Here is a 26,589-nt window from a genome sequence, read left to right as displayed (position 1 = left end):
GGGTTCTGGTCCGACGGGGTGTAGAAGTGACAGCATGGACGTCAGTACTGACTGTCTATGCTGTACAACTCAAATGTGCAGCCACAGCTGCTTTGAAGAAAACTTCAGGGGCCATAACAACCCCCCTCTATTAAAGGTGATCCGACTCCGAGCCGGGCACCAACGAAACTGATTTGCCTTTGGCTCGGGGGCGGGGTATAGGAGAGGGACCCTAGTGCATCCTGGGAGGCTGAAAATGTAACTCTGTGGTGCCCGATGTCATAGCCTATACCCCAAGGTATCCTGTGGATACCCTATGGACCCTGAAGTAGAAAAAAAAAAAGTTAACGTTCTTATATGCACGATTGCCGGTCTATATAAATTAAATCTAAACTATACTAGATGGTACCTACTTACTGGGAGGTGTGGTGTGAGTCATTGGAGACCACACGAATCCCTGAAGGACAGGATGTGAGCAGGAATATGGGTATACGGTATATATTGTGTTATCTACACCACATTACTTAATCGCTATTAGCATTTGGGTTTTCCCAAGTATGCCCATACCGACTACTGATCCTTGGGTGGAGGCACTGATAGAGAAAAGGTACACCACTTATCGGGAGGTTAAAGGTAGGAAAATATTAGACAGTAGGGGGGTTAATAACCGGGTGCCCCTTTACAGGGGTAAAAGGGGGGTTTCAAACCTCCACCATGCTTAACACTTCAATATATCACATAGCACTAATAGTCACAGGTTTATGCAGACTGGACATACTCAATGTACAAAACATAGAAATCTAGAGAAATGTTGTTTAAATTATTGGCTGCGAAGACACAAAGATAATGGGTAAAGGTTAAAAAGTGAATTAGTACAGGGAATTTTATAGTGCACGTGTTGGCATATGTGACAGCAGGGAGGGAAACCTATTAATCAGGAGGCAGAGGAGACACATTTGACAAATGTGCATGGATGTAAGTATATATTATTGGACATGAAACCAAACCACATTGCCACAAACATCGGGTTAACTGAAGAGGTGAATAGGACAAGTCAACATAAGTAAATAAGACACATGTCCCAGATGCCAATCACCCCAGAGTCACAGGTTACTTCAACAGCAGCCAGAATACCATATGTCCGTACAGGACTGCAGACAGACACTGGCACACATTGCAATACACAGATGCATGGCTGTCACACGCCTTACATGGCCAGGGGGACACCAAGATTAGTGTAAACAATGGTCAGTTACTGTTGATACCCATATGCACATCTCTGCGGACATTCCTACACAACATAAACCACCACTACAACCAGAACTTATTATGGACAATAAATCTTTTGAGCAGGGCCCTCTACTCTTGTGCTTCTCCCTACTGTATTTTCATTTATCTCTTAGTCCCCACTAGGGCAACTAACACTTGGCTGCTTATGTGGGTGTAAAGGTCGCTAATATAGCAATGTTTATTATCCTTGTCCGTGTATTGTATGTCGCTGGTTACTTATTTGTCTATATACTTTGTAAGACGCTGCGGAACACTTGTGGTGCCATATAATTATTAATAATAATAATAAAGCACAGAGCAGAGAGGAATAGAATAGAGTTATCATTTCCGGGAGGCACTTAATGAGCCAGTAACTTTACAGGAAAATGGGACTGTGCGTGTGCGTGTGTGTATATATATTAAAAAAAAAAAAACAGGGGCAGGAAGTAGGACTATTAAATGAATGCAAATAAATAACCAGGATACGTGCATAAAATATTTCCATACTTATAGACTCGGGCACTGGAGTGGGCTCTCTGCACTATGCAGTAAACAGAAACAGATCCTAAACAGAGATAACCGGAACCAGGTGTCACTGGGAGATGGGTGATAGGATTCTCTGCCTATATTCCACCATCTCACTGTTAATTACTATTTCATAATATGTCTGTGCCATTGTGCATATGGTAAGATCATGTAATGTACAGTGGAGACTAGATTTATTAGAACCGTCCCTTAATCAATATATCCACTAATAAGGTATACTTGTTGTGTGGGTGATATATGTACTTATCGCCAATTCTGCAGCATCCTGGCTATTCTCTGTAGCAGCAGTGAGCCGGCTATGATGGAGAGACACCGTGACGTGCCTGCATGGTAACCTGATTATACACCGTAGCAGACTATGAGAGATTCCAACAATTACTGGATACAAATTGCTGAACCAGTTTGAGAATCGATCAGAGTGCTTGAATTTATTACACTTTGTGACATATAATATGCTCATGTTGTGAGTGCAAGCCAGAACACTAAAGTGCATTTTTCACCCAATCATGGCGGAGGAAGCAGTTTATGGGTTGAATAAAAATGTAGGTGAACGCAGCCTATCAATACACACCAAGTTTCCATACGCATGCTAACACTTTGGGGTCTATTTACTAAGCAGTGTTAGAAGACAGAGTGAAAAGTGATAAGGTGCCAGCCAATCAGCTCCCAACTGCCATCTCACAGGCTGTGTTTGAAAAATGACATTTGGGAGCTGATTGGCTGGCACCTTATCACTTTTCACTCTGTCTCCTAACACTGCTTAGTAAATAGAACCCTTTGGCCGGGATGTACTAAAGAAAAAATGTGTTAAAACCCCTTTTTTCGGGGTGTTTACCGCATTTTCATATGTACTAAGACCTGGCCGCACTTTTATCGGTGCAGAGGGTAACGCCAGAAAAACCTTGCGTTACCCTATAGAAGCCTATGGGCTTCTTACCGCTCCCGAAGATTCGCCGCCGCCTCGCCGCCCCCCACTCACCTGCTGTCCATGGTCGCTGGCCATGCTCCTCCTGGGTCCTCCGCCTCCTCCTAATCTTCTTCCGGGTGCAGGGAGGTAGAAGGAGGAGCCCGGGGTTTCCTGCACAGGTGACCAGCAGAAAGCTCCCGGGGCTCGGAAGGGGCGGGGTCCCACGGAGACCCCATTACCCAGTGTCGGCTGCTTCGCAAAGAGCAGCTCTCATTGCAAGAGCTGTCCTTTGCTATACTAATCACATATGCGATCAGTAAGGTTGCGGTGACTGGCGGAATGGTCACCGCAACCTTAGTACATCCCAGCCTCATTATCAGAAGGACCATACTCCATTTCCACAGATCTACCATGCATCAGGATTTGTGTGATTTTTTTTTTTTTTCTATCCATCCAAAATAAAAATTAATATAATTCTGGGCGTGCAAAGCTCTAAAGAGAGGAGACACAGATCTATAGATGAATGCAACAGTCATCGGCACCCCAATGTAATGCTCCACAAAAATAAGCCAAGTCTGCGTAAGATACCCAGCAGGAGAGAGAGATGAATCTGCCTGGGCCAGTACTATGCTGCCTTGGACAGAGTTGCCTGGCGCTGAGTATAACCGATATATGTCCATCTTTAGGGTCTGTACCTGAGACCGGAGAGTTAGGCTCATCTTTGGGACTGAACAGTTAAACAGTTAACATTTACGAATTGCCAAAATACACCTACATGTTATATATTACATCATATACTGTATATTTTTCAGTTTTATGTTCAACAATATAACCTTTCATTATAGTCTTGAATTGTGATAATATAAGGTTTGGGCATATAATTAAGCTAAAAAACCGCAAGAGCTTGTCCAAATATTTAGTGCTTTGCCCCCGCCCTGATCTGTTTGTACATAGCAAGCTGACACAGGAGAGGTGGGTACTGATGCGCTAGTTGCTGGGACAGTAGTAACACAATATGCCGGCTGTTCGACACCTTCTGATTTAGCGATATGTCATTCTGACAAGACCTGATGTTGCATAAGGTTCTCATGCAACTCAATGTTTTTAATCTGGACTATAAAGAACTCTTTATTCACCTACAAGTTTAGACTTAAACCTCCCATAACTGCTGTAACCAGACACAGTAATATACCATATGTGACAGGCTGTAGGTACCTTACTCCTACACGTCCTGCATGTGCCTTAGCTGCTGACAATAGTGCCATTACTAGGGCTGTATGGAGACAATTTGTGGCTTGTGTATCTATCTTTAAGGCAACCAGATACAGAGGTGTCCTCACACATGCTGCAGTCGCGCCAAATGCCCCTCTCGGCGCGCCAGGTCCTGAGAGACTGCTAGCGCCGGGTGTTTTTTTTTTTCGCTGAAAATGTTTCTAAGTGGCAATGCCATGCGACTAGGAGGCACCAGCAGACTGCACTGATTAGTCTGATATGCCACACTTTAATATCTGTGTGCGACTAATGCTGGATACACACCAGACGATGTTTACCTGAACGATATGGTTGGCGACATATCGTATCAGTGGTACACGTCAGAACAATTTAATGGATTGAACAATCCCTCGTTCCATCCTTCATTACCTTTCAGGGCGCCACATGCGATATAGTTCGGTTGGCCACGCAGCACCTGCGACCGGAAGATATATGGCTAACAACCACAGGTGCGCAGATTGGCTGCACACACTGAACCATTTGGCCAATATGTTGTTTCGATTCTCCCGGAAACGACATATCGGGCAGATATATTGCTCCAGTGTGTACCCAGCTCGAGTCTCTGAACCTGTATAGCAGGCTATACATGTGTCTCATATGAAATTAATCAGCACAGTCAGTGGGGGGTGATTCAATTCAACGCAAATTTAATAGCGCCGGGAGCGAGATCCCGGAGCTATTCAATTTAGTGCGCTGTGTTGTCGGAGAATGCCGGTTATCGTGCCTTAACAAGAGTGTTAAGGCGCATTTAGCAACATTCTCTGGCCAAAGTGCCAGGCGCGCAGCTGTTAGCGCCGCGCCAAGCAGGAAAACTGCTACGCGTCAGCACTTTGGTTGGATTTCTCCTCGCATCCCCAGGGGGGTGCGAGAATAAATCCTTAGCGCGCCCAAACAGCGCGGTGTATTGAATAGCTGCGGGAGCTCCCTCCCGCGTTGAATTGAATTCCCCCCAGTGAGTGGACAGACACTGGTAGGAGTAATAAAATAGATGCACAAACATCATGGTCCATCAGCAATGATCAGACCAAATCCTGTATTATAAGCCGATAACAGACAGACAATGTGAATATATTCTACTTTGTAGAGGTGTCACACAGGAGTTGGTGCGCGCTTCCTAAAGATTGCTGGGTAGACCATCTACTGTAGATGCACTGGTGTAAAGGCAGAAGGACTTTGGGTAAAAGGTGCAGGAATTTGCCTACACATTTTGTGACTTGTAGTTACAAGAGATGGCCCCCATACACCTGCAGCTGATTGTCACAATTCGGTGATGCTCAGATGTGAAGGATTTGCCGATCACAACCAAATCGGTGACTTTTAACATGTAGAATTTTACGGATCCGTGAAGTTACACAGCAATGGCTAATTATGAACTTTTAAATGCACACGGGCAGAATACGTTTCTGAGCCCTACTCAGCTTATTACAATCATTTACAAATGTTAAACCAACACCCCCATATGAAGACCCCAAAAGGGGTGGGACTTATTAGAAAGCGGCTGAAGCCTCATCTAAACGAAGGCGTATCAGGACGTCCCTCACTTATTGTGGCCATGGAGAAAGTATCAGCCTCATGCATTTTTAAATGTGGGAGTCTAATCTGACAGCTGAAACTCCTCGGATCTAGCACTCCGAGGAGATGTCCAGCAGCACACAATCCCAGGCTCACAGATGAAGTGTCCTGTTTAAGCAAATACTGATCTTTGCATTATTAGGCCAGGATGTGCTAACCTTGCGGTGTACATCCCGCCAGTCACCGAAAAAATACTAATCGCATATGTACTAACACATGTGATTAGTATCACAAAGGACAGCTCTTGCAAGAAGAGCTGCCCTTTGCGAAACTGCCGCCGCCGGGAGAGGGAGTCTCCGCCGGTCTCCTCCCCCTCCTAGCCCTGGGAGCTTCCTGCTGGTGACCTCTGCAGGAAGTCCTGGGCTCCTCCTCCTCCATGCACCCGGAAGAAGAATATGAGGAGAAGGAGGCGGGGGACCAAGGAGGAGCACGCAGGAGGCTGAGGTGAGTGGGGCCGGCAGGGAGAGGTGCTGCGTGATGGCGGAGAGCGGGATGCGGTATAGAAGCCCATAGGCTTCTATAGGGTACCGCCAGAAAAACCTGGCGTTACCCTCCGCATCGAAAATCAGGCAACCAGGGCTTAGTACATATGAAAATGCAGTAAGAACCACCGAAAACTGGGTTTTTACAGCATTTTTCCTTTAGTACATCCCGGCCTTAGTGTTCATTCTAGCACCCTGCACCTGTCACAACACGTGCAATTCCTCTTTTATGCCTGGGGTGTCGCTCTCTACTCTTGTGCTTCTAGCACAATCTGGTCTGTATATCAGGCGTTTATTGCATCAGCTGAGTGTGCTAGAAGCACCAGAGTAGAGGGGGACACCCCCAGGCAGGAACTGCACAGGTTGTGACAGGTGCAGGGTGCTAGAAGGAACACTAATAATGCAAACATCAATATGTAACATCCCATGACAGACTAGGGGATCATAACGTAGTACATGGTAACAGAGCAGCATCAATGCATACAGCACATATACATTACAGTACATATAGCATAAATACCTCCCAACATGAACCTCTCCAGGAGGGACACAATGCTCTGGTCCTGGATTTCCCTGGTCATTTATGATTGGTGGAGGCTCCAGGGGTGGGTCTGCAGCACAGTCCATAACTCAAATAGGGGAGTCACACCAACTGCCAGCGAGTCCCAGCCAGTGATGTTTGGCAGTGTGTGAAATGACAGTTGGTGTGGCTCCTCTATTTGAATTTTGAACTGCGCTGCAGCCTCACCTCTTGCCAGGGAAGTCCAGGACCAGAGCATTGTGGCCCTCCTGGAGAGGGTCATGTTGGGAGGTATGATATAGGGGGAGATGTACCTTGCTCTGCAAAGTGATAAATTTGAGAGCGTGATAAACTACCAGCCACTCAGCTCCTAACTGCCATGTTACAGGCTGTGTTTGAAAAATGACAGTTAGGAGCCGATTGGTTGGTCGTTTATTACTTTTCCAAGCTTAGTACATCTGCCCTATAATGTCTACAGGAGCTGCACATATACTGGAATCCCTATGCAGAGGCAGTAGAGGTGACATCCCCAGCATCAATGGAAGTTACTTTTTTGCTTGAAAGTTAATAGAATGACTTAATGACCAGCATATTGCACCATTAAGGGCGTTATCAAGTCAATAAAGCAAATTGCATCTGCTGCAAACACAATAACATAGAACAATTACTACACTTTATAAAGTGCCAACATACATATTCCACAGTGCTATGGGGAGAGTTAGCTTAGGAACATGCACACTAGGGCGTAACTACCATAGGTGAAAAGGGGCGCAGCTGCTATGGGGCCCATCTTCCTTGTCAAAGTTACATGTGTTATATGCATTGGGTAGTACATAGGGGCCCTTACAAACTTTTGTTATGGGGCCTTCAAATACCTAGTTACGCCCCTGCATGCACCTATTAATAGACTGAAAACACTGCTGGGTGTCTATTTACTATGCCTTGGATGGCGATAAAGTGAACAGAGATAAAGTACCAGCCAATCAGCTCCTAACTCATGTCACAGGCTGTGTTTGAAAACTGGTAGTTAGGAGCTGATTGGCTGGTACCTCATCTCCGTTCACTTTATCTCTATCCAAGGCTTAGTAAATAGACCCCTGTGTATTATAAAGGAGCTCACAATCTAATTGGAGTATGAGGAATAGGTGCATGCAGTGGCTAGTACCAAGCCAGAATAGATACCTTTAATGTTTTTTTTAACTAATATTGGCAGCAAAATGCCGGCCAATTGAAAAAGAGATCGGCCCTTCCAGATTCTTGCACCAATCGGACCATCAGCTGTACACATGATCTCGTGTCTGCCCCCTAAAGGACATCACTGGGGGCGATGTATCAATCCTTGGAGAGAGATAGAGTGGAGAAGTTGCCCAAAACAACCAAACAGCTACTAACTGTCATTTCAAAGACTGTGCTAGATAAATGACAGTTATAAGCAGATTGGTTGCTATGGGCAACTTCTACACTTTGGACCCAGATTCATGGCTGCTCGCAAGATGCGATCACTCGCAAAAAGGGTCCGGGTATGCAAATCAAGCGATCGCTCTTTGCGCTGTAAGGACGCCCTCTATGTCTTAGAGAGCGACGGCAGTTAGCGTACGCTGGACTATAAAACCTCCCACCTGTCACTCACAGCACACGTCATCTCCGGGAAGTGTCTGATTAATCGTGAACATCGAGGGCCGTCGGTGCTGCTCGCAGCGCTTGGGGTTGACCTAACCTACCCCAAGCACTGCGAGCAGTTCAGGCTAAAAAACAACCAAGTCACGAGTGCAATGACGCTACTTTGCTAATTATGCACACCCATTAAACGCCGTTCTGACGGTCAGACACGCCTGCGTTTGCACAATCACTCCCCCGTTCACAAGCACCTTCCCGTTACCACCCACAAACGGCGCAATCTGTCACTCAAAGTAGCATCCCGTCTGTGTACTACAAGCGCTCGATTGCACATCGCAGACGCTAGTTTGCGCACGCGCACTGCGACTTAGACGCATGCACAGACGGGCGACAATTGCTCTTAGCGAGCGAGCGCAGCTTAGAGAGCGGGTCTGAATCAGGTCCTTTATCCTCCCCAGTACTACAGAACTCGAAATGATAATTCAGCCTTACCCTGAAAATGTGGCAACAACAAGCTCAGCCTTCATGCTTTCATTTCTAATTGGAGCTCTCTGGTTCATCCCTTTGCACATTGCCACCACTACTGTTAATATGACAGGTGATATATTGTCGGCAAGCTTAAACAAGCCCATTGGTTAGTACACTAAATTAAACACTAACCCCTCCAGCGATAATAACAATAGCAATCCCCACTCTACGGCTGACACCTCCAAACATCACACCCAGCATGATGTCACCGTCAGACAATCAGAAGTCAGGATAATATAATAGTGATGATTGACAATGGAACCTCCCTGCCAAACATGACCTGGATACAGGACCATACAACTTCCCACCCTGAAGAACTGACAGTCTAATGGGCTGTGACACAAACACACCTCAATAGCGAACATGATTTATACTCACCTGTATGTGAATACATTTGTTGAGCCAAAGTAAAACAACTTTTCAGGATTTTCGGTTATGTTAATAAAACAAAAAAGCGGCATTATGCAACATTACGGATCTGGGGACATCGAGGCATGAGGCACACAGCGGAGAATGGGTCTAATTCAGGGATTTACATTAATGCAATCGCAACTGTATGCTCTAACGGATCGCAGTTGCTAAAATATGCTAATGCCTTCTAAAGCATAGCCAAGTATAGGGATGCCCACTGCTGCCTGCTTATATCTGTCAGATGACGTACAACAGCGCAAACATCGGTACTAGTCACGCAGAATGTAAGGAAGGTCTGACCAGCTGCAAACACGGCAGAGAGCGCTCAGGCTGTAAGGGCGATCGTAAAGGCTGATTTATGCACGGCCATGAAACGCCTGCGTTTTCCTATCCACCCTCTTGTACCACCCCCAAACGCCAACTACCTGTCACCCACTTTGCCAGGGATTCCTGTGTACGAGAGTAATTGCAATTCAATCATTACGCCTGTGCATGTGGCATTCACGCATGTGCAATAGCAAACAATCGCTCGCTCTGCGAGAATATCGGCATTGCATCCATCTCTGAATCAGGCCCAAATGTCTTTTTATGGGCTGTACAAGTAGTCATGACAATGCAGCCTGTCAACTCACTATGAACTAGTCACTGAAGGATGAGGCACTAAAGGGATGCCTCATGCCTCAGTATTGGCACTGGTTCTATGGGTCAGTAGAGAGAATTTTCATGAACAATGGTTCGGGCCCACATAATGGCAGCCTCTATTGTATAAAACAGAGGTTCTCATCTCCAGCACCCACAACAGGTCATGTTTCGTGGATTTCTGCCTGTGGAAACAGGTGGGATAATTGCTGACTCAGCAAAATAGATTAACTCACCTGTGCATGACCAAAGAAATCCAGAAAACATGACCTGTTGGGGATACTTGAGGATTGGAGTTGAGAACCACTGGTGTAAGTGAAGGGTCCACTTCAAAACGCATATTGAATTCTACATTATTGTATCCATCTCAGCTGTAACTAACATATTTCTATTAAACTGAAACCCAGCACTTTACCATTCCATTATGAAAAAAGACACAGGGGGAGATGTATCAATCCTTGGAGAGAGATAAAGTGGATCAATCAGCTTCTGTCACTTATCTAGCACAGTCTATAAAAAGGCAGGTACAAAACAGATAGCTTGCTTTGGGCAACTACTCCACTTTATCTCTCTCCAAGGCTTGGTACATCTCTCCCATATAGAGGATTAACTACGTGTGTGAGATCAGGGATTGGGCCGGCTGAGCGTGGAAAGACTTACTCACAAAACACCAGGAGCGTGTAAGAATACGGCTATGGATGGGTGCAGACATGTTTGTTAGTAACACAGATGAGAGGTGGAGAGAATAACCCACAATATGAGCCTTAAAGGAGCAGTGATGAGCTACATACATACTGTATAACCCAGTAACCGCCTGTACATGGGAGAAGGCGACAGAGCAATAAGGCACTCTGCATCTAGGTTAATAGGCACCATTTGATAACTTTTCCTCCCCCTCACATAATTAGGCCAACATTCCTGCAGCATTAAATCCAGGTCAGTAATTTTGCTAATTGTTCCATCAATCCCACTGCAGAGCATTGCACAACTACTTTCTTGCAGGACATCTCAATCTTATAATCATCTACATACGGTGCATAGAGAAAGTAGTAGTCTAATAGATCATGATGTAATAAGAAGCAAGTTCTTCATAGTTGGCACAACATTTATAATTACCAGCTTTCATTGTAGAGTATTCTGATTCATAAACATAATTATAATAAATAAATAATACCCGACATCCAGTCTCCTATGTGTGTGCAGGATAGTGTTTTTTCACCTTTATAGTAATACAAGAAGCTTTATTTAAACAAACAAGATAATAAGTTAACAAAAAAAAAAAAAAGTCTAACCATTTATTTTAGCATCAAATCTAAGGGCAAGGTTACATAGGCATTTCACGACACAGCCGTTTTCTGACTATTGTGAACACTGTCCCTTTCACACTTGAGCGGTTTCCCGCCAAAACGCTGTGTGCCTTCTAATAAAAGTCTATTTTAAGATTACGTTGCAGCTTTAACCCGTCCAGTTCCTCTATTTATTTATTACCAGTTATCTATATAGCGCACACATATTCCACAGCGCTGTACAGAATATATCTTACCATTCACATCTGTCCCTGCCCCAGTGGAGCTTACAATCTATATTCCCTACCTCACACACATACACACTATGGTCAATTTTGTGGGGAGCCAATTAACCTACCAGTATATATTTGGAGTGTGGGAGGAACCCCACGTAAGCACAGTGATTCTCCACACAGTTAGGACCGTAGTGGGAACTGAACCCCTGACCTCAGTGCTGTGAGGCAGTAACACTGACCATTACACCATCTATCCTGCCTGGGGTGTCGCTCTATGCTCAGGGGTTTCTAGCACGCTCAGCTGATGCAACAAACTGCTGAGATACAGACCAAAGTGTGCTAGAAGCACCAGAGCAGAGTGCGACATCTCAGGCAGGAAAACGGAACTGCACAGGTTGTGACAGGTGCAGGGTGCTAGAATTAACACACACACATATATATATATATATATATATTTATTTATTTATTTAATTTATTAGAGATGAGGCGGTTCGGATTCTGTGGAATCCGAACCGCTCCGAACATTGGGGATCCGAGTCCACCCGAACCCTGTTTGGGTGTTCACCGCCTGACTCGGATCCCCGTTCGGGGCCGAACGGCGGCCGCCTGATGTCGGATTCTCACTAGAGAATCCGACATCAGGTCTCCTCGCGTGTAGGGCAGAGCGCAGTGATAGCGCTCTGCCCTACACAGACACAGACACACAGCCGCCAGCAGCAGCTGTGTGTTTGTTACAGCAGCCAATGAGAGTCACACAGACTCTCATTGGCTGCTGCACGGAGGGAACCGGCTGGAGCTCACACATGAGCTCAGTCTTCCGGCTCCCTCCTCAGCGTGTGACAGAGCGGATGGCGCGGGAGCGGGGATACAGGTAAGTTTTTATTTTTTTATTTGTGCAAGGGCCGGGGGCACTACTGGAGGGGGGGGGTCTGCACTACTGGGGGGGCTATACTACTGGGGGGGCCATACTACAGAGGGGCCTGCTACTGGGGGGGGCCTGCTACTGGGGGGGGCCTGCTACAGAGGGGCCTGCTACTGGGGGGGCCATACTACTGGGGGGATCTGCACTACTGGGGGGGGATCTGCTACTGGGGGGGGCACTACTACTGGGGCAATACTCGAGGGGCATTTATACAGGTGGCACTACTACAGGGGGCAATACATAAGGGGCACCACTCCTGGGGTGGGCTATACTACAGAGGGGCCTGCTACTGGGGGGGGCTATACTACTGGGGGGGGGTCTGCTACTGGGGGGGCCATACTACTGAGGGGCCTGCTACTGGGGGGGGGCATACTACTGGGGGGGGCCATACTACTACTGGGGGGGCTGCTACTGGGGCAGCCTACTACAGGGGGCCCATACTACAGGGGGGGCCCATACTACAGGGGGGGCCCATACTACAGGGGGGGCCCATACTACTGGGGGGGGCCATACTACTGGGGGGGGCCATACTACTGGGGGGGCTGCATAGTGGACCCTACTACTAAGGGGACTGCATAGGGGGCACCACCGCTGGGGGACATTGTGTAAGGGACACCGCTACTGTGGGCATTGTGTAAAAGGCTCACTACTGTGGGCATTGTGTAAAAGGGGCACTACTGTGTGTCGTAACATAAATAAGAGACACTACTTTATGGTGTAATGTGAATCAGGCCCTATGTGCGGTGTAATGCTAATAAGATTGTGCACTGTGACTCCTAGGGCCGTAGCCCACTTTGTAAACAAGTACTGTGACTCTGCTGGCCGTACCCCACTGGGTGGGTGCACTACTTTTCATTTCTGCCACTGCTGTGTGGCAATGTGTCATAGATGTGCTTTATACTGTGGTGTCTGTGTCGTTGTGCCGCTGCTTTGTCGCTTAGTAACCAGTCAGCTCACTGCAACCTTTGGCCAATAATGTTGAAAACAATATTATAAGCTGTGATATGGTCTAAATTGACTGGAAATTAATGTTATTGAGGTTAATAATACTCTAGGAAGAAAAAAAAAAGACCAATTTATGTGATTTTAGCTTTTTTTGTCAATTTTTGTAAAAAAATCCAAATCCAAAGCCAGTCACCGCAGTTTGGCAAATCCAAATCCGGACGATGAATTAGAACCAAATCCGGCAAAAATGGTCCGGCGCACATCCCTAATATATATATAATATATATAAAATATATATATATATATATATATATATATATATATATATATATATATATATATAGCGCCAGCATATTCCGATGACATTTAGCACTCTAATCAGTAAGTCATTTGGCGGCATTTCACTGCATGATAGTCTCTAGAATTTCCAGAGAATGGCACACATAACATAAGACTTCCAGGGCGGGATGTATTCAGCATCGAATGGATGGCGTTGCCTACCGGGTACAAGCTCAGTCAAGTTTCGCTTGCAGAAACACAGGGGACATATGGGGAATGCAGTCAAACCTCCGAAAATGCCAATTTTCGGAGTTCTGGCCGCATTTTCACTTTAGTACATCCCACCCCCAGTGAGCAGCAGTTCTGTAAACAAAAATGACTTGTTAATGACAGGGGTCAGAGAAGACTGGTTCCAACAGACAGGAAGATAACATGCGTTATAACAGCAGGATGCAGACAGGCCATACTCCTAGGAGCGTCTCTGAACACACAGCATGTCAGACCTTGATGGGCTACAGCGACAGAAAACCCCACCGGGTTCCACTCCTGTCAGCTGAGAACAGTGAAGTGAGGCTACAGTGGGCACAGGCTCACACACACTGGACAACTGCAGGTTGGAAAAACATCACCTGGTCTGATAGATCTCAATTTCTGTTGCTACATACACATGGGATAGGGTCAGAATTTGGCAGAGATACCATGAATCCATGGAACCTTCCTGCCTTTTGTCAATGGCTCAAGCTCCTAGCAGTGGGATGCCAATAGCCTGAAGGGGAGATGTATCAAGACTTGGAGAAAGATGAAGTTGTGCAAAGCAACCAATCAGCTCTTAACTCATTAACTAGTACAGTTTATGAAATGAAAGTAAGAAGCCAATTGGTTGCTTTGTGAAACTACTCCACTTTATCTCTCTCCAAGGCTTGATACATCTCCCCCTTGAGTATTGTTGCTGACCTGTGCATCCCTATATGGCCAGTCTACCAATTTAAAGGCTGCTTCCAGCAGATTAACACACAAAGTCATAAAGCACACGTCATCTCACGCTGGTTCCACAAATATGACAATGAGTTTATTGTACTCCAGGGACCTCCCCAGTCACCAGATCTCAAACCAATAGAGCACATTTGGAATAGGGTAGAACAGGAGATTTGCAGCATAATGTGCAGTTACTAAATCTGCAGCACCTGTGTGATGCCGTCCTTTCACCAAGGGCCAGAAGCTGAGGAATGCTTCCAGCACCTTGCTGAACCCACAGCATGAAGGGTTCTGGCTGTTATGGGGCAAAGGGGATCTTGGCCAGTACTAGGAATGTAGGCAGTCAGAAGATCCTAATCCTGTGGTCCTCTCCCAATAGGACAGACCAGCGAAAACCGTCGTTAGCTACCAGCGTCCAGCTCCGATAATCAAAACTTTTCAGAGCTTAAAAGATTGGTCCAGACCGCAGTCACCAATGAGAATGACGAGGATTACCGTAGTTTGCCTATCAAAAGGAGATCTCTCATGTGGTAGGGCCGGCATTCGTTAAATTACACCAATACTAAAATACACCTGATGCATGTAGAAACAACAGTTTCCGCATGGTGTAATACTTCATAAATAGGCCCCTTAGTCAGTCAGCAGATAATATAAACCTTTTCCTGTGACTTACACACCAATCTCACTACTCCCGAGGTGGGGGAAGAATTGCACCCCACCTCGCAGCGGCTCTGGTTCATCACCCAGGATTTCTGTGTGCTTCTAGAAGCTGATGGAATGAGGTGAGCAGGTCTGACATGATTACAGTGATAGTAGCAGAGCCCTCACATAGAGGGGTATCCAATTAGCCCCGAACATTGTTCGGGCGCAAATTGATAGCCGCAACCTGCGATAAAACTGGATTTTTCACCAAGGTTTTTTTTCACCCTATCCTATTATTTTGGTCTAAATAATAGCATAGTTCTCCTGAAACCATATAGGACCCGCGATAAGCTCCTGGACCTATGTGTTTTCGCCATTTAGGTGGTGAAAAAACTGCACTAATTGTGGATTTTTCGGGACACATTAGGTCCCGAAAAATATCCACAATATGTGCCGGCGTCAGGCAGTACTTTGGGGATAATTGGATAGCCACGCCGCGATCAATTAGCAGCGCTACTTTAGCGCTGCTAATTGGATACCCCCCATAGACAGTGTGGCGCACTTTCCTCATCAAGTGACAACTCAATACCCCATCCACTTCGGTAACCTGAATGGATAGCATAGCATGGTTAGCGTTAGCTTTCGGGGGGAGAGGGGGGCTTGGAGGAGATGGGGGTTAGGCACCACTGGGGAGGGTTAGGGCTAGGCACGAAGGTCAGGAGGGTTAGGTTTAGGTACTAAAGAGGAGGGTTAGGGTTATGCTACAAGAAGGGAGGGTTAGGGAAAGAAGGGGGGGGGGTAATTATACCGGAGGTCGGGATGCCAGTGCTGGGATTCTGACTGGCGTCGGCATTCTGGCGCCGGTAATGCAAGAATACCGGTTAGGATACGGAAATATGTATTGTCTGTAGAAGTGTCAGTCATATTTAAATTAACCTCCAGCCAATACATCATTTGGATTGTTAGTACTTTATGAGGTCTGTGCCCTTACGACCAGAATTTCCAATGAAACTTTATCCACTTCACATCCTCACAACTAGTGGAACATGGGCATGCCACCTCATGGACAGACACTATCTGCCAGGTACTCAAACAAGGGGCTTCCACCAGGCAGTGTGTTGGCTCAGTTATTGTCTCCTGAGCTTTAAGGTTGTATTTAGAGATCTATAGATAAATGCTTAATAAACTCAAGTGCTTGGACTAGGAATATATTATAATAGAGATGATATATATATATATATATATATATATATATATATATATATATATTCTTGTCAGCCAGTATAAGGCATGGTTTGTAAGACCAGCCAAAGAACCACCCATCACCAAACACACACGGTACAATGTGGTCATTCAGTGAAACAAGACTGGATTGCAGAGCATTTGACTTGCAGGTCGACTGATTAACTGACAAGGGTGTAAATAGTGTCACTGTACAACCAGTTTTTACCACTGTAACAAAGATTGCCATGAAAAGGGTCAGCAATGGGTTGTAGGGACACATTCTGAAACTTTTTGGTCAGAATAGTAACATCGTATAGCCAAGTAACAAGGAAGGTTAAAAATAAAACAAAAACGCGCCTATTGCCCAACAAAATTTGATTTTATTTTGAATTATTTTTTTCAAAGTTACTAGATTTAAAAGGGTAAAATGCTTATCACATGCTATAAAATAGCATTTTACCTGCAGTGAAGTTAGGTGAATCTGGTACGTTCAGCACTGCAGTAAGTATACATTTACCGTAGAGATGGGAGTTCTTACCGTGTCCATCATGTAGTCTATACCACCAACTGGACTGAAACTAAAATGCTATTGTTTCTATGTTTTCATGACCACATAGCGACAGTGCTGGGATACAAGCTCACAGGACAGAGACAGTGCTGGGATACAAGCTCACAGGACAGAGACACACTGACAGTGCTGGGATACAAGCTCACAGGACAGACAGACACACTGACAGTGCTGGGATACAAGCTCACAGGACAGACTGTACAAGGAGTGACTATGTGTGCACCCAGCGTTGCGCCGGACAACCGCACCACTGACAGGCTGACACATCGGATGGCCAGTACACATTACACAATCCGGTGCCCGACATGTCGGCACCAGCCGCATCCTGCTACATGGGGTCGTTAGCCGGATCATCAGATTGAATTGCATGTAGGAACAACATCACAATGCGACTGCTGACCAAATGAGAGCGCTATTGGTCATAAGAAGTGCGTACACACTGGCCGATGTGTCTGCCCAATGCGCCGGATCGGCTGACATTTCGTCTACATATCGGATAATGTGTACCCAGCTTAAGACTGACAGGTCAGACAGACACACAGACAGTGATAACCCACTTTCCTCTTATACCCCTTTTACACCAGAGCTAAAACCCAGGTTATTGCATGTTTACCCGGGTAGCTCCTTGGTGTAAAAGGGGAAAGGGTTGGATTGCCGGATCGAGTGACTCGGCAATCCAACCCAGGTAACTTGCAGGATTTAACACGGGAATAACCCGTGAAACCCTGCAGTGTAAACGGCGTGATCCGTGTCAGGGAGACCTGGATCGTGCCGCATGCCTGCCGATTGGCTGGCTTCAGTGGTGCTTGGAGATGACGTCATCTCCAAGCATGAAAGCCAGGTCTCCAGTGTGAACGTTGCCGACTCGGGAATATCCTGGGTCGGCACTGGGGAAATTCCGGGTCTGATCTGGATTGGAACCCTATTCCAACCTCCGGGTCAGACCGGGAATTTCGGTATAAAAGCAGTATTAGACAGCTACAGATTCCCCTCCTCCCTGAGCTGTGTGCTGGGTGTCTGCTGATGAAATAGAGAAGACACTGAGCACATAACTGGTCTGTTATGCTGCTTCCTGAACTAGTCTCACCCCTTTCTTCGGCTAACCCTACCCCACCAATCTGGGTGCCCCTGCAGTGAATTGATAGCCTGCATTACCTGGAACTATCTGGGTAGGGTCCACTTTAAATTGTACATGGTGGAGATTGCCAATACTCTACATTAAATAAATGCAACATAACAAAAGAAAAGATATTATTACTGAAACAATGACTAACATGATACAGGTATGTCATCTATTATCTGGAAAATATACTAAACTACTTTTAAAAGTGACCCTTTACATTCCCAACACTATCCTGGTGTTACACATGTTAAGGGGTCTATTTACTAAGACTTGGATGGAGATAAAGTACCAGCCAATTAGCTCCTGCCATGTCACAGGCTGTGCTTGAAAAATGACAGTTAGGAGCAGACTTTATCTCAGTTCACGGCTTAGTACATAGACCCCTAAATGGTATAGCACTGCTCCTCACAGTGACAGTAGCAGGAAACACAACCATACCTGTCTGTATGTAGTTTATAAAACATATTATTCCAGGCCAACCCTTTAGAAAAGAATACATAAGATACATATGCTAATGTGTGCATGTCATAAAGATCAGGTATGCTGACAGCATCAGAGCTAATTGCAATGCAGCAGAAGAATTTCATATTTATTGAGTTATAAATGACTGGGCTGTCACCCTATGTATGAGTCAGTACTGTTATTGTATGGTGCACTTCCAGCAGCACAGAACAGGCACTCTGGCCTGTATTCAAAGTCCATGCAAATTCCTGTATGTTTATTCTGCTTCCGTATACCTAGGGTGGGAACACAGTGTGACAGATCCACCTGTGTCCTGTGTGACTGTAATGGGACCGCACTCCAGTACACTGTACATAACTGGGAGCCAGCTACATTGTGCAGGTCACATTACTACTGGCGCTGACAACTGACACTGCGCACAGCAATTGGGCAGCGCAGCCTTGGTACTGGAGACATTTGATCATTTGTATCTTTTCTGACAATGCAGCGTTTGTGATTAGAAACTACATTACTCTGTTTAGTTTCATAGTTCCAAGTGTCTAGAGACTGTGTATCTGTGTTTATCATTTATGTCCATAGAAGCCAGCTCTGTTGGTGACTCCAAGGCTTAGTAAATAGACCCCTGAGAACGCACATTATTATACAGTAATAGAAGTTATCATCAAATTTACAAAAAAAAGTTGGCTCTGAAGCAAGAGGGTGTGTAACACTATAATAGTAGTAAAGGAGCATACACACTACACGATATGCTCCCTGGGCGATATAGTCTAGTGTGTCCCCGGCAGGGTGCGCTTAATGTCGTTCATGACATTGAGCACACCCGCTGAACGATATCATTAACGATATCGCTCAGCGCCGGGCTCTCTCCCCCATTCCCCAACATGCAGCAACCTGACAATATCGTCACGTTGGCCTGCATGTTTGCCCGATGAACGATAAAGACGAACGACCTGTGGTAACGCGCATCGTACGTCGTTCATCATTTAGGTAAAAAAATGGACGATAAAGTGAACGACTAAGATATCGTTATCGTTCAGTCGTCCACTTTAATCGCCCAGTGTGTACGCACCATTAGTGTGTGCAGTCCAGCTGCCCTTGTGCTACTTTTAGCTTACAAAGCTGAAGAGGTCGGTAGGAATGACTGCCTGCATTTGATCACATGACTGGGAGCTGCAGCATCATGTGACTAGGAGCAGCGACCTAGGCCAGCACTCTGACCCGCCACTTCTATTGCATAAAAGAGAAGATGTATGATTTATTTATTTTGGGGGGGGGGGATTTAGGGGTGCAACTGAATAGGATGGGAATGCCCGATTGAAGAATAACCAGGATGATGAACAACAGGGGTGGGTATAAATAAAGCGGGGGAATAAAATAAAAGGGGTCTGAGAGTGGAGGTGATTTAGGAATGTTCTTTATTCCATTTCAAATTGCTCTGCTATAAAGTCCATACCCCTTCCTAAATTAGTACTGGGGAGCAGGGGCTTCGTAACATGCACTTGCTGCAGTCGCCATGACTACTTCCTGTACCACTGCTCATAATACACAAACCTCTCATCACCTCCTGAGACAGGGGTCAGGGCACGAGCAGGTACACCTCACCTTATTACACGAACAGGTACACCTCACCTTATTACACGAGCAGGTACACCTCACCTTATTACACGAACAGGTACACCTCACCTTATTACACGAGCAGGTACACCTCACCTTATTACACGAGCAGGTACACCTCACCTTATTACACGAGCAGGTACACCTCACCTTATTACAGAATTGCAGGACTGACCTCCCCCTTCCTCCCAACACACAGACCACTTCATACTATAGAGAACTAGCCTATATGAATATATTGACCACAGCATAAAGACTGCTGCCCTCCTAATACACAGACATGCAGGATACATAGCTGTGTACTCATGTGTATGTAACAGTGATGTGAAGACAAGGGCACAGACTACAATCATTCAGGGGGATTGCCGCGCTCAGCGCAGGAGGGTTCTGCTCGCACAGCAGCTCCGATCTGCAATGTTTAATTCATGGACACAGAACAAAGGGGGACAGAAAGAGGGAGAGGCAAAGTATCAGTGACAACAACAAGGGCCTGATCAGGGACACTCTCTACAGAATAATATGGATCAAGAGCAGGCTGCACTGTATAAGGCATGTGCTCAGCATCTATACGTAGGTGCAGGATGGCAGGGAGAAGTTACTGCCACACATTACCTCTCCATAATGCCAGCTGTTAGAGGCTAAGGGGCATATCTCTGGTAGGGCGATTAGCTTTACCCTGTACATCAAGGGGTCACTACTGGCGATTGCACTACCCGGCCAGTGACAAGATTCGCCACTAATCCATTCCCTATTTAACAAGCAATAACGTGGCACATGTACCCCTGCAGTGCTTGTTCTGTTATAGCTACAGTACCCCAGGATGAGTGAATGAAAATGTGCTCTCTTCTTTAAAAAAAAAAAATTATTATTATTTAATCTTGCAAATTACACAAGTGAAGCAGCTAGCCTGGTCAGGAAGACGAAAGTTAAACCATCAGCTGCCTCTGCAACATCAGTGCGAATAAATAAAAATCACTTATCACGCTTTTGCTTATATATGCCCCAAAGTGTCCCCTTTTGACAATATACTTAACATGGATTCTTAATGGAAACTCAGCACAGGTGTAAATATTTAATATTTGTACCAAATGACCATATACTGTATATTTGCATTGTGTCACCTTGGACCCTTCCAGTCCAGCCTCAGTGTGCCAGACACGTCTCCAGACTTCTAAACTTACCATATTAACCTATTGGAAACACAATCAGATGGGGTGAAGAAGCATTTCCTTGTGTTTGAATTGCCATCATGTCCAGGCCAATGATGAATGTTACAACATACCCCCAGCGCCCCCCAGCCCCCCCCCCCCCCCGCCCCCCCCAAAAAAACAAAGCACTTGGAAATGCATTTAAAACGCATACTGTATGTACACAAACATGTGGTTAATGCGTTTTTATTTACATTTTAACACACGTTAAAACACATTTCATACACCAGTTTGTACATGACCTGGTAAAGAACTCTTGTATGTCCCACCGTATTATTTATGATTATATATTATAGAGTAATAAATACTATTACAGGACATTTCAGTAATGCAATGTTATACAGTGGACTATGACACCACACAGCTATACAGCTAGTGCCTTGGGAAAGATACAGTCTGGTCTCTATAGAGACCATAGGGCTAGTTGTTACAGTGTGGGAAACATACCATATGTCAGGAGCCACACATCCTTATGCAGATGCAAAGGGGCCACATATTATTGTAGAGTACCAGCTGATCACATCATATGGGGAGATGAAAGTACCAGCATGAACAGTTCCCTCAGCACAAACACAAAACAAATACATGGCTGACCTCACCATCTGATCATACAGTAACCTGCTACATACATGGTGTGACCGTACAGCAGTTACTCCTATGTCTCCAAGAAGCAGGAGAGCAGTCTAGTCTATGGCGCTACACGTGACCTCTGCCCTAGGGTGCACAATAGGTACTCCTTTGTGTTTACAGGGCTCCAATACTTTGAAACCAAAACATGATATGGAAATCCCTCAATTAAAGCCATCACTTGTTTACTTTTAGGTGACGATTACAGTAAACAGGAACCTATTCATCAGGATTACTCAAAGCACATTGGTGATCTAAATAGTAAAATACAAACATATTCTATATAGCAAATACTGGAAAGGTCCATTAAAAGTGATATATGTAGGAGTCCTTCCTAGACACACACACACACATATATATATATATATATATATACACACACACATACATACACACACACGGCAGCACATCCTCTAGTATTTTCAAGTACAGGTGCCTGTACGTGGCACAGTGTCATTCAGGTGAGACGTCGGCAGGTGTAATACCTGACAGGCCCCAGGAATTACATAAATCACATCTGTGACAGGTGACATCACACCTGGACAGGGCCTGTAGAGCAGGCTGACAGAGGGGGAGGGAACCAGTATATAGGAAATACACATAGTGTATACACACTTATCAGAGAACATTCCCCAATACCTGAACATTTCATGTGTTCAGGACCAAAACGCAATGATCCACAGGCTGATCATATATAGAATATACTATAGATGCTCAAATCTAGAGTAACACATCACTGTCTGCCAGCATGACATCACGCAGTACTCGTCACATAAAAAGACCAGACCCCATTATCGTGACACACCCTAGGGCAGGAACAATAGAATCATAGACAGAGAGGTGGGTGGATTAAAAAAAAAATTTAATTACATTTTAACTATGGCTTCTGAAAACAACGCTTGGAGCGTTTTGTAAGGTGGGAGAGGCCCTCATAAATCCCATGTAACACAAACGGTGGTGTCGGTGTCTCCCCACCCCCTGTAAATGGATGTGCAGCCTCGCATTGGGTGCGATAAGCAGGTAGATTTGTTCATAAAAAAGACTGGGTCTCTAGCATGTGAGCAATAAGCCATAATAAAACAAAGGGCTTTCCATATACTGAATCCCACGTACATGAATGCTACACATATGGCCTGTACAGGTGCAATATAATGGATAGATAGATCTATATACACATTTCAACCAGAGAAATTGCAGATGGCCAGGCACAGAGTTAAACTACATCTCATCCTCCTCATTATTAATGATGTAACTACATTAAGGAATACAGTAATGATCTGCCTGAATGTAACTTTATAGGGTGGGTCTCCAGAGTTAAATAGATGAAGGGGTCCTGTTATAGAGACGGGTAAAATTTGGGATTGGTTAGAGCAGGCTCCAGTCAAGATTACAGGTGTAATATACAGAGGATTTGGGAGATGTAGGGATGTTGGTAATAGGCATAGACTGCAGGAGTAAAACAAGGTAATACCCTTTTTCCACTGCCGCTAAAACCCGGGTTATTGCAGTGTCAACTTGGGTCGCGGCTCAGTAGAAAAGATCGTCTGACCCGGCATTTCTTTCCAGGTCTCGAGCGGGGTTTTATTCGGGTAAGGATCAGTGGAAACTGGTATCCTGGGTCATCGGACCCGTGTCCCGTTCACAGCATAGGGAGAACCGCATTTCCCAGCGCTTGGAGATGATGTAATCTCCAAGAGCCAGCAGAGGTAAGCCCTGGCAATATCCCGGGTCCAGCCTGCAGTGTAAACGGATTTCAGGCCGATGTGACACAGTTTGAAACCCGTGTCCTGAGCTGGACCCGGGATTTTGGTGGAAAAGCTGTATAATAGAGATCTCACAGGACTGAGGAAGATGGAGGGGCAGGTAGATTCCTACATTACACTGTCCAACGGACACGGCCTCCTGTATTTCTGTATTTACCAGGGTATGTAAGAAAAGAAGTTAAAAGACATTAAATTATATTTATGACAAATAAGACATAGCCTATGATGTGTATGAAAAAAAAAGAAATCTCCACCCACATGTACAAACACATAACCATTACAGGAAGGTGGCTATATAGTAAATACAGCATATATTATATGAATGCTTTACGATAGTATTCGGTACGGGAAATGGCCCTCCCTTACCTTTGCCATAGCATTTGTAGATCAGCCAGCTGAGGGAGGCAGAAATCCTGGCCTGCTGCACATCATATACATCCAAAGGCTTAATCTCTGGTACCAAAAAGCTCTTTTTCATTATTATCCCCCTCTCTGGTGGCCGGGCTAGTGCAGAAGATCCATCAGGGGAGGGGGCATGAATGAGGAAGAGAGGGGGGATAAGAATAGGAGAGAAAGGGTATGAATGGTGGACAGGGGGGTATGAATGGTGGATAGGGAGGTAGGAACGGGAGAGGGAGGGGGGGAATCCGGCTGATTACACCGACAACAAGCAGGGCACAGGGACCGGGTGAGCCCCTTCCTCGGCTGGTATAGGTGGGCTGCGGATGGAGAGCTGTCCTTCAGCACCGCATGGAGGTGAGGGTGGGGGGCGCCGGCCGAGTGCTGCTGCAGTCTCTCCTCCTTCCAGCTGTCTCAGGTGCACTGGCTGTTGCTGCTGTCTCTCTCCTCCCTTCCCCCCAGCTCTCCCTCTCCTTCCCTCCTGCTATGTGACCTCACTCTGTAGGGAGGAGTCTCTCCCTCTTCCTAACAGGTAATTCAGTATGGACAATGGGAGAAGCCAGCAGCCTCTTCCCCATAGCAATAATACTGATCTCACACGGTGATTCATAGCAGCATCTTATTATCTGCACTATATGTCTCATTATCAGTGTACATACACAGGTCTCTGCAGTGCTATCACGTGGTCGCTTTATTCTATGAGTTATTATATACTGCTCCATCACTGGCTGACTTGGAACATGTCTTTATGCCACTTATAACCTTCTCTCCATATAATAATGTTAATATAACACCCTTATTACCCTACTATCTATTTAGCTGCACCATATAGAGTTGATAGATTTATTTAATGTATATAACACAAACTGCGTGTGTGTATATATATATATAAATATATATATATATATATATATATATATAAAAAAGCCGCAAAGTGTCCACACTCACGTTATCATGAATCCAATGCTGGGGTAGCTGACCCAAACAAGGTAAATACCCTGTCAAAGACAATCTCCAAAAAACTAGGGTGCACTCACCAGACTTCATAGAATAATCATAAAATATTGGTTTTATTTACGTCATCATAAAAGTACAGCCCCCCCCCCCAGTACTTAAAGCTGCAGTATATAAACAGGATCTGTCCACGGGAGGTTATAAAACCACTCATCCACTAATAATTGACTCTTGCATTAGGTGATGGAGGAATCCTGATCACTTTTACATTGGAAGCTGTGTGGGGCCCTTTGTCAGGTAAGACACTTGCTGACTACTGTCATATACACAACAGATATCTGCTCACAGGGGGGCTACAACTCTCCACATACACTCATACAGCCCCAGGCCTAGGAGTACACAGTTCTCTTCAGCCTCACAAGCACTTACTTTACCTTTCTATGTTTCTAATAACATGGGGATATTTACAGTACATACCCTTCAGCAGATATCGTATTACATTACATAACTTACGGGTATTATGATCATCTGTAGTGTTGTCGCTTTTATTTTAAGGACGTTGGGATAAGACTTATATCACACTAGCCAAAGTTTTGTTTTATGCAGTTTTCTCCTTTCTTTGGTGGTAGCCCCGTAATGCCATTGGCAGGAGACAGATTCAGGAGGTAGTGTAGCAGTTAATAAGGAAAGCAGACCCTTATGGCTGCAGAGCTAGGGGAAGGAATTAATTGTGAACTTTATGTGGGAAATATTATTATTATGAATATTAATGTTTAATTATACTGCACTATTAAGGTCAGTCTAAAGATGCCCATACACTGTGCGATATCGCTGCTATATCATACCGTATATGGGCAAGATATCGGATTAATCGCGCTCCCATGGGGTCATACATCGCACCTCCAGATCTTACTGCAGGTTCATTTGATCTGGGGATGCGATGTACGATCCCATGCAGCGCTATGCGGGTGGGGGAGGGAGGTGCCTGTATGTCGGGCAGCGGTTCGCTCTGTGTGTGGGGACCGCCCGATATGCCGCCCGTCGCAGCGCACTCTGCCTATCGCACCGTGTATGGGCACCTTAAGGGCTGATGCAGGGCTGAATGTTGAACCCATTTGCAGAGCGCATCGTGCGTGTTTCACACTGAAGTGTAGCCACGTGCACATAGCTACAGGTGAAGCAGAGTCAAACGCAATTAAGTAGCATCTCCACTTGCAACTAAAGGGCTTAAATGGGCTATAACAGGGTGCTCTCACGTAAGTGAAGTTCAGTGTGGTGTGGATGGAAATGCAGATTTGCCGATCCTAAACACAGCCGTTATCAGATGTATCTTTTGTAACAAGGATGAGATACAAGTGCACACTGATGATGAGCATGGCCTTCAAACCAGGGGCGTTTTAAGAGAGGAGGGGAACCGTGTGCAGCCTCAGTTTGGGCCCCCTCCTCTCTGACTGCGACTCAGCGGCACTGAGCGTTGTAGATTCTGACTTCATTCCAGAACCTACAGCGCATGCACGGGTCTCCGGGAAAATGGCGCCCACACCTACTTTCCTGGGGACATCTTTTCTGTGCATGCACAGATCACTGGGAAAATGTCCGACGCCATTTTCCCAGTGAGTG

The 26,589-nt window shown here is 45.5% G+C and overlaps 1 protein-coding gene across 2 annotated transcripts in view; it reads right to left on the bottom strand.

Annotated features, from left to right (window-relative positions):
• Positions 1-24,507, bottom strand: part of CAMSAP3 (calmodulin regulated spectrin associated protein family member 3) — an 89,479-nt gene extending 64,972 nt beyond the window's left edge. For both annotated transcript variants that reach the window (XM_088480371.1, XM_088480372.1), the window contains exon 1: positions 23,983-24,507. In XM_088480371.1, the coding sequence (XP_088336497.1) occupies positions 23,983-24,094 (112 nt within the window). In that variant the 5' untranslated portion in view covers positions 24,095-24,507. The remainder of the gene's footprint in view (positions 1-23,982) is intronic.
• Positions 24,508-26,589: the final 2,082 nt, after the last annotated feature.

Source organism: Taudactylus pleione, unplaced genomic scaffold (genome assembly GCF_031769625.1).
Source record: "Taudactylus pleione unplaced genomic scaffold, aTauple2 ptg000253l, whole genome shotgun sequence".
Lineage (NCBI taxonomy): Eukaryota > Metazoa > Chordata > Amphibia > Anura > Myobatrachidae > Taudactylus > Taudactylus pleione.
Note: the sequence above shows the minus strand (reverse complement) of the source record. Positions and strands in the feature narration are given on the sequence as shown.